Below are 14,979 nucleotides of genomic sequence, written 5' to 3' on the forward strand. Positions count from 1 at the left end.
CACTCACCGGGTCTACGGCGCCGGTCTCTCCGCGCTCTCCGGGGCTCCCTTTCGCTCCTGGGGGCCCCGGGGGGGAAGCGGCAGTTCTCCGGGGCAGAAGCAGGGGCGCGGAGTAGGCTCCCGCCGCTCCCTGCATTCGCTCTCTCTCTCCTCCCCCTCAGCTCCTCGGGCCGCCGTCCAATCACAGCGCGGCCCGGGGAGACGTCAGCAGCAAGTCCCGGGTCAGCAGCCAATCCCAGCGCGGCCCGGGACGGACAACACGAAGGAACCCGGGACGGTGGTGGTGAACTCGGGGAAAATGGCGAGGGCTAGGCTCCCTCGAGGAAGAAGGGCAGTTAGCGAGGTAGGCACTCGCTGGAGGTGTAGAACCCCCACAGAACAGGGCAAGGGCCGGGTGGCACCGGCTTGAGTAAGCAGCGCCCCCAGGCGCTAGGACAGCGTTACGGCGCTCTGCAGGGGAAGTAGAGCACTCCCAGCGCGGGTAACATCAATAAGGGGCTCCAGGCGCTCAAGGGCAGAAAGCAGCGCTTCCAGGCGCTAAGTAGGAAGAACAGCGCTCCCCAAGCGCTGGGGATTCAGAGAAAAGCGCACCCACGCGCTGGAGGAAGAGTAGCAGTCCATGAAGAGTCCAGGACCTCAGGTGGAGCACAGCAGCTCCTAGAAAGGAAAAGGCCATCAGCAGTTCAGGAGTAGGGCAGGGCCCAGGGAGGCAAGCCAACCCTGAGCCCAAGCAGCAGCAGCCCCTGGTAGATTCAAGTTGAGAACAAGAACGTTTCCAGAGTGTCACAGCACCCTTTTTATACACACATCCTTGGTCTGAAGGGGCAGGCAGGGAGAGAACCAGCTGGAACTGGTTATGGGGGGATTCTTTTCACTGGCCAGGCTAGGGACATCAGACGCACCCCAGGGGGTGGAGCCAGCATTGTGTGGGGAAAACCCAGCCTCATTCAGGACACTCAAACCAGACAGTCAATCCACAAGCAGACCCAGGCTCACTCCTCCCTCACATCATCATGCTAAACACTCCATTCACCACCGGGGCAGACCCTCCCAGATTCTGGGAGCCAGGCTCACCAGCCAGCCTCAGCCAATCATACGCCAGGCACACATTCCACAAATATGCCAACTTCTAAAAGGGGGACTTCTACACTAGACACACTCATGCCGCATATACCGTTGCGCAGCATTCAGTCTCACGAGTTCATACATACCAGACTTGACCCTGCACACCCTACGCATTGGGAACTACCAGGGACACATACATTCCCCATGCATTCCTATGGAAGGGCAGGTCTCTCTCTCTTCACACGCACTCAGAGTGGGAATCACCATCCCCAGGTTACATATAACAGCAACTTCAGGGGTGGACCTGCCAGAAGGGCCAAGTCCAACACATGCCCCTCCCAGCCCAAACGCAGGGTAGACCAATCACCACCGTGATGGACTTCCCTGCTGTAGGGCGATAGAACATGGACGCGGGCCCGCACTGCAGGGACACCCTCCAGTTCTACGCCACGTTGACCTATAGACACCAACAGACTAAAAATAAAAAAAGACAAAAAATAAAAAAATAAAAAATAATAAAGACATAGGCCCAACCAGGCTACCCCACTGGCACTCCTTAGTTGTCCATGACTAGGACCAGGCCCTAGGCCACCCAGATACCACTGGTCCCTGCTAATCCGAAGTGGGGGGTGGTAACCCCTGGCCCACAATAGCCATTCTCCACTCCCTTTCTCAGTGTAGCCACGACTACCACTGTTCCTTTCACCTAGGGTCCGCACCCTCAGGCTTGCCAGAGGTCACGGGCAAGAATGCCCCACCCTACCTCTACTTCTGAGGTTCCGCACTCTCCCAGGAGAAACACCCTCAGAACACACTCTCCTACCAGTCTTGGAACTTCCTCCCTCCACTGGTCTACCACCTGGGAACTAAGTGTTCAGCTCTCCCCAAGGCAAGCCGCGGCCGAGCCAGCAGGTCTTCCTTGTCCAGGATACAACTCAACATACATTCAACAAGATGAGCCGCGGCAGCGCCAGCAGGCCCCAGTGTTCAGCTCTCCCCTAAGGCAAGCCGCGGCCGAGCCAGCAGGTATTCCTTGACCGGGATACAACTCAACATACATTCAACAAGATGAGCCGCGGCAGCGCCAGCAGGCCCCAGTGTTCAGCTCTCCCCTAAGGCAAGCCGCGGCCGAGCCAGCAGGTCTTCCTTGACCGGGATACAACTTAACATACATTCAGCCAGGGCGACACCTGACGCCTAAAACACATTCAGCGGGGTAAGGAGGGACACCTGACGCATAAAACACATTCAGCGGTGTACGGAACACATGATGCATCAAATACATTCAGCGGGGTAGGTAAGGACAGGATTATCGTTGATTCAGCAAGCTCCCCATCCCAGAGAACTTACACTCCATTACTCAGCACACCTCAACATTCATCCACACCCCGTCCCCTAGACTGGTAAGACAGTTTTCTACCGCCCCTGATTCCTCAACCTGACCCTTGTGGCACAGGTACCATTACTCTAGGGAAGGGACAAGGACCATACACATTTGAACACAATTACGCAGCCACCACTGGATCCCACCCTTCTGGTGAATCCAGAAAACCATATTGCACTAGGGAGATGATTTACCCTCCCAAGCTAGGGACACCTAACTCACAGTGTACACGCACACATTTTTCCACAGAACAGACATTTAAGTAACCTTTAAAACTTTCCACAGAACGGGTATTTCTATTAATCTTTAAACATTTCCACAGAACAGACATTTTTAGCAACTTGACCTGACCCCATGTGGCACAGGTACCATTACTCCAGGGAAGGGACAGGGACCATCCACATTGAACACAATTACTCTGCCACCACTGGATCCCACCCTTCTGGTGAATCCAGAAAAACACTTTGCACTACGGAGTTGATCTACCCTCCCGAGCTAGGGCCACCTAACTCATAGTGTACCAGAACACATTTTTCACAGAACGGACATTTAAGTAACCTCTTAAAAACAATAATCTCCTTTCTTTGCGACCATTTACAATGCAGAGTTTTGTAGGGAGGCCAGTTATCGTTGTGGTACTGCGCAAACACAAGTCCGGATCCCACCGCTAGCCACCAGTGTAGGAAATGGGACCCCCGGCCGGCCAGGGCTTGCGCCACAGCCAGTCAGAGACCGCCATTCCTATGTCAAGACAACCCCTGCTCACCCTCTAGGTAACGCGGCGCGAGCAGCCAGGCCTATCTCGGAGGACATGTGTGCAGCATTTGCGCACGCACCCACCAACAACAACGTCCAGGGCCTCCCACAAAAGGAACTCCACACAAAGTATATATGAAAATAGTCTTTGTATTAAGAAGGACACATAGGAACACACACTTTACAAGGTGCCAGAGGCACGGGCAGGGTTTACACGGAAAAAGGTACAGGGCAGGGCCAAGGGGCCCCTGCCAGGGGTATGCACAAGATGGATCGGGCATTAGGACATATATCAACTGGGAGCTTCCTAGAACTAGCAGTAGAACTCACTCTGACCAGGAATCACATACAGGGGACATCAGGTATTCAGGAGGGAAGGGGGGACAAGGTACATAACATAACAGGGGCATTCTTAGAGGTGCAACACAGAATACTCGCAGGGATCACATAAACCTTCGTAAATAACTGTCAACAGGCCAGCTGGCCTTTCTGGGGCTAGGACGCCCCAAAGTCTCAATGTCAGGAAGGGCTGCAGGTAGCCCGGGACAACCTACACGTGGCAGCTGCCCACGAAGTGCTGGGCAGCTGAGGGACCTCGTGGGAGCCTCACAGGCTCGGGGGAATAATGGCGCCATGAGGGAGCCTCTAGGACTCCAGGACAAAGGTGCTGGGCGGAGCCTCGCCGGCTCGAGAAGACCAGGGGCAATGGTGGAGCCTCTCGGGGCTCAGGGACACGTTGGAACCTCTCAGGGCTCGGGTCAAATGGGCTAAGGTGGAGCTTCTCCGGGCTCGGGTCAAATGGGCTAAGGTGGAGCCTCTCCGGGCTCGGGTCAAATGGGCTAAGGTGGAGCCTCTCCGGGCTCGAGGAGACAAGGGGCAATGGTGGAGCCTCTCGGGGCTCAGAAACGAAGCTGTGGGCAGGCGGGGTCCCCCCTCGGGGGGGTCCCGGCATCAATGGGGGCCCCCACGGACCTCCGAGCACAACAGGAGGATCATTCGAGGGGAGGGGCGGGCACCGGCAATATGCCCCGGCGCCCCCTCCCCTGTGCAGCACTCACCAGGTCTACGGCGCCGGTCTCTCCGCGCTCTCCGGGGCTCCCTTTTGCTCCTGGGGGCCCCGGGGGGGAAGCGGCAGTTCTCCGGGGGGGAAGCAGGGGCGCTGAGTAGGCTCCCGCCGCTCCCTGCATTCGCTCTCTCTCTCCTCCCCCTCAGCTCCTCGGGCTGCCGTCCAATCACAGCGCGGCCCTGGGAGACGTCAGCAGCAAGTCCCGGGTCAGCAGCCAATCCCAGCGCGGCCCGGGACGGACAACACGAAGGAACCCGGGCCGGTGGTGGTGAACTCGGGGAAAATGGCGAGGGCTAGGCTCCCTCGAGGAAGGAGGGCAGTTAGCGAGGTAGGCACTCGCTGGGGGTGTAGAACCCCCACAGAACAGGGCAAGGGCCGGGTGGCACCGGCTTGAGTAAGCAGCGCCCCCAGGCGCTAGGACAGCGTTACGGCGCTCTGCAGGGGAAGTAGAGCACTCCCAGCGCGGGTAACATCAATAAGGGGCTCCAGGCGCTCGAGGGCAGAAAGCAGCGCTTCCAGGCGCTAAGTAGGAAGAACAGCGCTCCCCAAGCGCTGGGGATTCAGAGAAAAGCGCTCCCACGCGCTGGAGGAAGAGTAGCAGTCCATGAAGAGTCCAGGACCTCAGGTGGAGCACAGCAGCTCCTAGAAAGGAAAAGGCCATCAGCAGTTCAGGAGTAGGGCAGGGCCCAGGGAGGCAAGCCAACCCTGAGCCCAAGCAGCAGCAGCCCCTGGTAGATTCAAGTTGAGAACAAGAACGTTTCCAGAGTGTCACAGCACCCTTTTTATACACACATCCTTGGTCTGAAGGGGCAGGCAGGGAGAGAACCAGCTGGAACTGGTTATGGGGGGATTCTTTTCACTGGCCAGGCTAGGGACATCAGACGCACCCCAGGGGGTGGAGCCAGCATTGTGTGGGGAAAACCCAGCCTCATTCAGGACACTCAAACCAGACAGTCAATCCACAAGCAGACCCAGGGTCACTCCTCCCTCACATCAGCATGCTAAACACTCCATTCACCACCGGGGCAGACCCTCCCAGATTCTGGGAGCCAGGCTCACCAGCCAGCCTCAGCCAATCATACGCCAGGCACACATTCCACAAATATGCCAACTTCTAAAAGGGGGACTTCTACACTAGACACACTCATGCCGATTCGGTAATGCCCATTGATTCCTATGGGCTTCAAGGCCCATAGGAAGCAATGGGGGATACCGAATCGGTATTTACAGAATCGGTAAATACCGAATCTTACAGATTCGGTATTTACCGAATCTGAAATACCTACATCTCCCCCCCTCTAATTTACCACTTCATAAATACCGATTCGGTATGATTCGGTATTTATGAAGTGGTAAATGTAGATTTACCTACATCGGGCCCTTGGTTTTTAACCTTGTATTGTTGCTCCAAATACATTCTTTTTAAAGGAGTACAACAAAGATATTTTTAATCCACTCACCTACACTATTTTTTTACATTGTCAAAATCCCAGCTCCGCTGTAGTTCAGGCATCGAAGCAGACCTAAGTGGTATTCGGTTACTTGGGTGGGCCCAGATGATGAAGTATGTCACCAACTAGGTTGGTGAGTGAGGGGTTTCTTAAATAAAGAAATAATGTTTCTTATCTATTACTCTCCATTTTTCCAAACCACTAGGACGCGGTGTCCCAGGACGCTCCCTCTTGTTTTTGATACAAAGGTTTATATTGCCAGGTCAAAATGGCAGTTCCCATTGCACACACAGGCTCAGCAATGGCGGGCCTGTGACATGTTTAAAGTGCTACTTAAGTGGGTGGCACAACCAGTGCTGCAGGCCCACTAGTAGCATTTAATTTAGAGCCTGGGCACATGTAGGGCAATTTCCTAGGGATTTAGAAGTAAATTTAACAACTCTGTGCTTGATTTTCTTCAGACACAAGGAACAGAATCTTCTTTATTAATCTCTGCACAGGAGCATACAATAGTTATATTATTAGTTAAATGTACCATGAATGACATCTGCTATTGATTGTTTGGAAGTCATTTCATTTAGGCCAAGCAAATGCCTTTGGGATCCTATGCCCATTTATTTAATAGTATGCCCTAAAAACCTGCAATTTCCTTTCAAATAGATTACTAGTCTCAAGGTTTAAAGTTGTCTTTTAACCATTTGCACGCTTAGTGCCATACCCTTTTATATTAACTTATTTCTAGAGGGAATGCAAGAATACAATCTTAATACTTAACAAAATTTCCCAAATCCTCACAAAGACAAAACATTGCCTGGAGGAAAGCCAAAGCATCTGAAGAAATCATATTGACTGGTACAATCCTATTCTAATGAAAGTCATGAGTACCCATGACCGAAATCCATAGTTGGAAACATGGTTGCTCTACTCAAAATGCTCAAACAGAGCTTGTTGATATTAAGTAATTGATATGTAGGTATAAGAATATTTGCATTAAGTTGAAAATCAGATCACAAATTTAGACGTATGGATGTAGGCATGTGTTGTAATGTACCTTTACTTAATACACTCTCCCTACTGTGGATCTAACTACATCTGATCACCTGTAACTAAGAAGAGATCTAAAGAATAAAGTACAGATCTTATTACCTACTTCACTTGGTCTACGCATCTTTCATCATTTTAACAGCATGCATGGATGAAAAGACATAGAAGTATTAACATGTACAGATGAACCCCCCAAGTGCACCAAGGGCATCACACCTCCATTAAATCACTCAATTTACAAAGGCAAATAGAGCGTAATACCTACACCTGATGTATGCACAGTTGTGATAGTAACATCTCTTCGTTGTGCTTACTAGGACAAACCGGTGTCCCTCTTTTTTAAAATCTGTCACGTTGAATACTTCATTGGTTGGGATCAATACTTCTTTCTCACTGGGATCATACGAGAATTCTTCAATGTTCACTCCGTAGCAAGTCCTTATTTTGAGGTAGGAATCTTGCCCGAAACGCCCTGCCGCAGCTGGGCTGACAGAGGAAGAGGTGAACTGCCCAAATCTGATGCCCTTATCAGATCCACTGGGAGGAACAAAGTTTACACCCTTGATCCCCCTGTGCACATCTCTGCAGCTTGTCTTGAAGAGCCGTAATCCTGTTGTCAGATAGAAATGTAGAGACTTGAAATGAAAGTCTCTCATGTAACGGTCTTGCGAGGTGACAGACAATCTAACAGCCTCATTAAACCTGCTGGGAAGAGATTTACCTCTGGATAGGTAGTTTTTGTCGGTATAGACTAGGATGGCAATTGCATGGTTATCTTGGAAATAACGGGGCAGAGATGGGAGATTTTTCTTTTTCTTCCTCTCGTCCCATTCTAGTGCAGCTTTATCCCATGCTCCTCCAAAGTCCTTATCCTTAGCTTTTTCTTCCTCTAGTAGTTTTGTAGAAATTATCTTTTCCATTTTTTCTTCACAGTTGATGTACTGATCATCGTAAGCCATTGGTGTCAGGTCTAACATCTGCGATGCTCCCTGAAAAATAAGCATACAAGTCCTGTTAGTTTAAATAATGCTACAAATTAGGGCAATAAGGCCTCTTTGTTCATCACACTGATGGGTCCTCCTGAAGACAAATGCCTTACAAGCATGTAAGGAGTTGATAAATAAGCTCCAAATAAACTGATAAAGGTGGTAGGGTTTAATCTACTAAGGATGGATCTTGTTGGCCATGATTTGTAAGGGCCTCAGATCAGCCCAGTGTTTAAGGAAAGCCATGAAAACAGTGTGACTTTCATGCTAAAGGAAGTGGCTGCATTAATACCCTGAGGCATCAGGGAGGGCAGAAATGAAAGTTCAAGTACACATTATTTTTTAAATGAGCTGGTCCCTTGATGGGTCAGAGGTATTTGAGTGGTTTACATGTTAGTTAAACATACAGCAGGTGGCTACAGCACTAGATAATCCAGCAGAACTTTGATGAATCAGATAGGTTTACCAGCCTCAATGCCTCCTAGAGTGCCGGGGTCACATACGTTCAGGGCGAGAGTGACCAGAACAAAGAAAGTAACTTACTCAAAGATTAATGTTTAGTCCCTCCGTGTCAGAAATATTGCATGGGTTAGCTGTAAGGTTCGGGATACTGAGTACATTCATTCAAAAGGGAGTTGTAGTCCAACCCAAATAAAAAACAAGACTGCTGCAGAGCAGAACATTTATTTAGTAGTTCAAATCTAGTAAATATTGGTACTCAAATAATAATTGGAGCACTCAATAAATCCATATTTGTATTGCTTTCACTTAAATCCAAAGGAAAGTGCAGGAAGAAGAGCAAGGGGGCAGGGCATGTAGGGAGAACACACCTTATCGCACACAATTAAACAAAAACAATAGGTCAATAAACACTTGTAAATAAGACAAAGGTATGACAAAAGCCTGCAAAGATCATATCTATCAAAAAACAATCATTCCATTTCACATTTGTGGGATTTTTAAATTTCCATATAGCATAAAGATAGTATCTGATTGTGTAGGATTATTGTGAGAGGTTCTTGTATTTCTATTTTACATTACCTAGTTAATTATCCCATCCTATCATTAATACCCAAGCAGAGGTAAAACCTAGGTTGTTTCTTGCTTACTGGCGATGCTGCTGCGCCGGCCCTATAGATACAAGTATTAGGAAGATACCTTTCAGACCATTCCCCTGTGTTATTGGAATGGGGGACAAGGAGCGGCCGGCCGAAGGTTCCTCTTTGGCGCCTGCAACCTGAGGCCCTGAAAGATGACATCTTTTGAGAGGAACTCAGAGAGGTGACTTGCGGCTCTTTTCGCACCAACTGGTTGTCCTCTGCTGCCAGGGGGACAAAGTGGAATGCGTTGAAGGTGGTGATGCGTGGTGAATGCATGCCAAAGGTGGGCGGCATGCAGAAACGGTTAGAGAGGGACCTTACCGAGGTGGAGAGCACATTGGCCAAGCTACAAAATAAAGGTCCTGTTGTCGAGCCAGGCAGTGAGGCTTTGCTGTGTGCCCAGCGTAGAGAAGGATACATGTGTACTCACTTGGAAACAGTGTATAGAGAGGTCAAGATGGATGACAGATTGGAAATAGGGTGATTCATTGACAATATAACAGGCGATGAGCTAGGGGGAGAGATTAGACTTGAAGACTTCTGGGAGAAAGTGCAGAGTATGGCGTGCTGTAGGGCCCCAGGTCCAGATGGCCTCCCAGTGGAGTACTTTAAGACGTTTGAAGACATATTACTCCCTAGGTTGTTAGAGACCCTGTATGAGGCCAAGCGAGTAAGGATTCTCTCTTCTTCCATGCGGAAGGCCCGGATAGTCCTGCTCCCCAAACTAGGCAAGGATCCAACCCTGCCCGGATCATACCGACCCCTGTCCATGTTAGGGGTAGATGCTAAAATGCTGGCTAAAGTACTAGCACTACCCCTAGGTAGGGTGGTTACGCAGATGGTGCACGAAGATCAATGTGGGTTTATGCCTGGCTTGGGGAACTCACCTTAATTTGCGCAGATTCTCTTATATATTGCACTCTATGGCCAACATGGATCTGCAGGCAGCTGCAGTCACCTTGGATCTCGAGAAAGCATATGATACTTATCGGGGGGATGCTCTATTGAAGGTTTTGGCTAGAATGGGTCTCGGACCAGATTTTATCCCTTGGGTTCATCTACTACGCAGTGGCGGAGTGGTTTCTGCACTCATCACTATAGAGAGGGGTACAAGACAGGGATGCCCATTGTCCCCGCTCCTTTTCGCACTGGCTATGGAGCCGCTGGCGATCCAGCTGAGGCAGGACATAGGCCGTTGGGGCGTAGTTGTAGGAGAGCGTACCCATGTCATATAATTATATGTGGATGATGAACTGCTTTGTATTTGTCACTCAACGGTAGCAGTGCCTGCCCTCCTGGCTGTATTGTCAGAGTTTGGGATAGTGTCAAGTTTGGTTACCAATAGCCCAAAATCAGTTCTGTTCCCCCTGTCGGCTCTAGTTGGGAGAGAAATCACGGATCCCCCTGCCTCGGCATTTACATGGGAATGTGATCATTTCTGTTATTTACGTATCCAAGTTGCTCATACAGCTGAAGCCCAATATGCCTTGAATGTGGGAGCAGTTCTCAGAGGCCTAGAGGCATCGATATATTTCTAGAATCACCTCCCACTGTCTAATATGGGGCACGTGGCCCTGGCGAAAATGGTCTTACAGTTGCGCTGCCTCAATGTGCTGCAGAACTCCTGCTGCTGAATCCCCAATGCCACATTTACCACACTGAAAAGCCTTTTGGTTTCCCTAGTGCAGGCTAGGAAATGCAGTAGTTTGAAGCTGGAAATATTAAAGCTGGATATGGACCAAGGAGAAAAAAACCACCAAAGTTAGGGTAGGGTCAGAGGCAGAGTTTAAAGACTCAACAGGATATTTAGCCCCTTCAGAAACCATATAAACACAATGTATATCCCGGGGTCTATCCAAACAGGACAACGGTACTGTAGCCTTCCAAAACTCTCTCTAGAAAAAATATACAAAAATTGTACGGATTCCCATCACTCACCATTCCAGGTGACATGCTTCATCATCTGGGTCTCCTTTAATAGGGCTTCAACTCCACCCTAATGATGGAGGAGCCCAAGGATGTTTTACAACATTTAAAAGACTTTCCAGATGTGAGCTAACGTGTTGTAGTGTATGGGAATAGTGCAGTACAAAAAAGTGAATGTGAAATTAAAATTGAAGCGTGATTAGACCACAATTTATTCTAGTCTATTACGATCAATCGTTAAAAACAGTGCAAAAAGAACAGTTTCAACAGATAGCTGTTCAAAATATTAATTGGTCAACATGTTTCTGCACTAGTGGGTAAACATACACCCAGTGCTTTCATCAGGACCTATAGAATATCAATGCTACTGCAAAAGTGAATAGGAACTATGGGAAAAAACTTATATGGAAAATACAATGTAGAACAATACAACCTTGTTATTTGTTTCCCAAAATCACAATTTTCGTATCTCGGAAACCTATAAGAAATACAAAAAAGTGATTATACAGAGAGAGCAACAAACAGTATTGGAGGTCAGTAAGTATGTCAATGTTTAACCTATGTAACCTTAACTGGTTATCAGGTATGCCCTCATGGTGGGCTCTAATCCATCAAGCCTTACCTCAAGAGTATGGAGAAATTACCTCACCCCACCTGGCAACAGCTCAGGACAAATGAGGCACCGCTCTAAAAAAGGGGAAAACAGAATACACCAACTGTCATTATGGTGCCCTGTTCCCCTCAAACATTTCTTAAAAAACACAGTTGTCCAACACACATAGCACAGACTTAACTTTCAACAAAAGACATATAACATGTAATATTTTTGTGACTCTTGTTCCCCAAAACAAGAGCTCCATAGCCTAGACGTGAAAATACATTTGCAAACAGTATCTCACTGACACTGAGTTTTCAACTCAGGGTATTCATTCAAAGCCAAAAGTGGGGCGGTTATGTCTTTACAGCCACTCATACCTACAAAGACTTTTGAGTCTTTGCCGCCACTCGTACCTGCAAAGATAGGAATGCTGACATTTTGGGATTTCTGACATACTGTTTACTAAAGGGCATTTCGGATGGCATTATTTATTGGTGCCTCCTTTTGTTACCTTTGAAATATGTTAAGCAGAGATTGAGGAGGTCTCCCCGACGGCTTAGATGACCATCCGAGGTACCGACACACCATTAATTCGACTTGGCAAATAGCGCTTTGAATAATACATATTGGTTTGAGTTTTATAAACAGTTTCATGAACTCTTTTTGCCATGAAGACTTAATATCAATTTGACATAACCGCCCCACTTTTGGCTTTGAATGAATACCCTGAGTATCTATTTACAGTTGAAAACTCAGTGTCAGTGAGATACTGTTTGCGAATGTATTTTCACGTCTCAGCTATGGAGCTCTTGTTTTGTTGAACAAGAGTCACAACATTTTTACATGTTAAATGTCTTTTGTTGAAAGTTTAGTCTGTGCTATGTGTGTTGGACAAACAACTGTTTTTTAAGAAACGTTTGAGGGGACCAGGGCACCATAATGACAGTTGGTGTATTCGGTTTTCCCCTTTTTTAGAGCGGTGCCTCATTTGTCCTGAGCTGTTGCCAGGTGGGGTGAGGTAATTTCTCCATACTCTTGAGGTAAGGCTTGATGGATTAGAGCCCACCATGAGGGCATACCTGATAACCAGTTAAGGTTACATAGGTTAAACATTGACATACTTTCTGACCTCCAATACTGTTTGTTGCTCTCTCTGTACAATCACTTTTTTGCATTTCTTATAGGTTTCCGAGAGATACATGAATTGTGATTTTGGGAAACAAATAACAAGGTTGTATTGTTCTACATTGTATTTTCCATATAAGTTTTTTTCTATAGTTCTTATTCACTTTTGCAGTAGCATTGATATTCGATGGGTCCTGATGAAGGCACTGGGTGTATGTTTACCCAATAGTGCTGAAACATGTTGTCCAATTAATATTTTGAACAGCTATCTGTTGAAACTGTTCTTTTTGCACTGTTTTTAACGATTGATCGTGATAGACTAGAATAAATTGTGGTCTAATCACGCTTCAATTTTAATTTCACATTCACTTTTTTGTACTGCACTATTCCCATACACTCTATAACAGGTTAGCTCACATCTGGAAAGTCTTTTAAATTTTGTAAAACATCCTTGGGCTCCTCCATCATTAGGGTGGAGTTGAAGCCCTACTAAAGGAGACCCAGACGATGAAGCATGTAACCTGGAATGGTGAGTGGTGGGAATCCGTACAATTTTTGTATCTTTTTTCTAGAGAGAGTTTTGGAAGGCTACAGTATCGTTGTCCTGTTTGGATAGACCCCAGGATATACATTGTGTTTATATGGACCAAGGGGGCCTAGGCCTTCCAGACCTTTGAACAGTGGTGTGCTGAGGGGCCAAATACAGAGAAGAAACTATTGGCGGGCCGGAGCACAGAAGCAGACCTTCCATGATATCTTATGATGGGCTCGCAGACCCCCCAGAATTGTCCATTTGTGGTCCATCAGGTTGCCTTAGCATGGGAACGTGCGGTCAATCTTGTACTGCAAATTGCCCCATATGCCCGGTCACTCCTCTCAAAATGAATTCACGGATTCGGCCACATACAGACGGTGCTGGATATGACTAGATGGTTTGATGGCGGCTGTGTAACAGCAGGTGACCTATATTTTAATGGAACTTCTCTCTCCTTTACAGGCACGAGAGAACATTATGTCCCGGAGGGTCACTTTCTTCAGTACGCTAAACTAACACGCACTGCGTGTGAAATATGGATCATATTCCCTGAGGAACTTGTGGAGTCCCACACCCTGATAATGATCATGGACCTGGGATACTTCATGGGATTGATCTCTTGGCTGTATAAAGTCCTGAAGGCGGACTGCAGGGTAGTTGTATTGAGGGTCCAGAGTAGATGGTTGGAGGACTTACCAACACCTCTAACGGAGGGGGGGTGGAACAGGGCGGTCGAGCAGATACAGGAAGTGGCCAGCAACGCTCGTTTTAAACTCACCCAATTTTATTACCTGCACCGTACCTACCTGACCCTCGTCCGATTATCGCGAGCATCGACATGTCCCCAATGCTGAGCAGAGCCAGCCTATTTCAAACATATGACTTAGGACTGTCCTCACCTTTGCCCTTACTGGACGGAGATCCTAGAATTGTTGCGAGACATGACAAGACTCCCCGTTGAGATGTCTATCAAGCACTGCCTTTTAGGAGTTTTACCGCCCTCCAAATCAAAGACCCATATGCAGTGCAATTTTGCTATACTGGGATTGGTGTTGGTGAGGCGACATATTGCTATACACTGGAAACAGTCTGCAGCCCCACTTGTTTGGTTAAATGGAAGGCGGACATCTGTTAGCGCCACCTGCTTTCTGTTTGCATAGACGAAAATGCTGATCGAGACTTAGAGACTTGGAGTATTATGCTAGAGAGATTACAGATGACTGATCAGCCCAGTAGACCTGCAGCGGATAAGCGGATAGTGACCACTTCCCAGCAGGGGCCGTCATCGGAGACTCCTTCATTATCTGATGAGGATCTTTGCTAATGGATGAGCCCCAGGATTAAAGCCTCATATTCTGGCTGCATTCCCATCTTGTAGGTTCGCGGTGGGACAAAGTTGGTGTACCCTTTGATTCCATGCCTAATCAATTGGGTTGTATAAGATCCATGTTGCCTGATAATGGATTTTTTAATACAGACCCTTACGACATCCCCCCTTACTCAGAAACTAGAGGGGCCACACCTATCCGGAAGAGGATAGGGGGAACAGATGTTACCAATTGCACAAGTCCGTCTAAATGTTGAAATACTATTGTATCTTACCGCCAGTGGCGTAACAAAAGATGAGGGGGCCCCCCTGCAAGGGACAATGGAGGGTCCCCCTCTCCAGATTTAATCCGGAGCTCTCAGGCCTAAGTACTGTGCTGAGGAGGCCCCCTGCAGCTCGAGGGTCTCCTGCAGCTCGGGGGCCCGCACTGAGGGGGCTGCGGGGGCCTGTGTTACGCCACTAGGGTAAGCCTGTTTTTACTGCTTTTATCAACTTCTCAACAGCTTGTGGTCATGTCGACAAACCAACTCTTTTGGATAAACGATCTGCCCTCGAGATACCCTTCTAAAATTAATAACTGCTGTAGGCTCTTCCATGTGGTGTACAGTAGTTATGC

At 48.1% G+C, this 14,979-nt stretch overlaps 1 protein-coding gene across 1 annotated transcript in view; it reads right to left on the reverse strand.

Moving 5' to 3' along the window:
* The window catches only part of LOC147659387 (ecto-ADP-ribosyltransferase 5-like), a 170,200-nt gene that overhangs the window by 13,976 nt on the left and 141,245 nt on the right, over nt 1-14,979 (reverse strand). The window contains exon 3 of the mRNA XM_086951778.1: nt 7,032-7,755. Within this exon, the coding sequence (XP_086807904.1) occupies nt 7,032-7,755 (724 nt within the window). The remainder of the gene's footprint in view (nt 1-7,031; nt 7,756-14,979) is intronic.

This window comes from Lissotriton vulgaris, unplaced genomic scaffold, assembly GCF_964263255.1.
Source record: "Lissotriton vulgaris unplaced genomic scaffold, aLisVul1.2 SCAFFOLD_2264, whole genome shotgun sequence".
Classification (NCBI taxonomy): Eukaryota; Metazoa; Chordata; class Amphibia; order Caudata; family Salamandridae; genus Lissotriton; species Lissotriton vulgaris.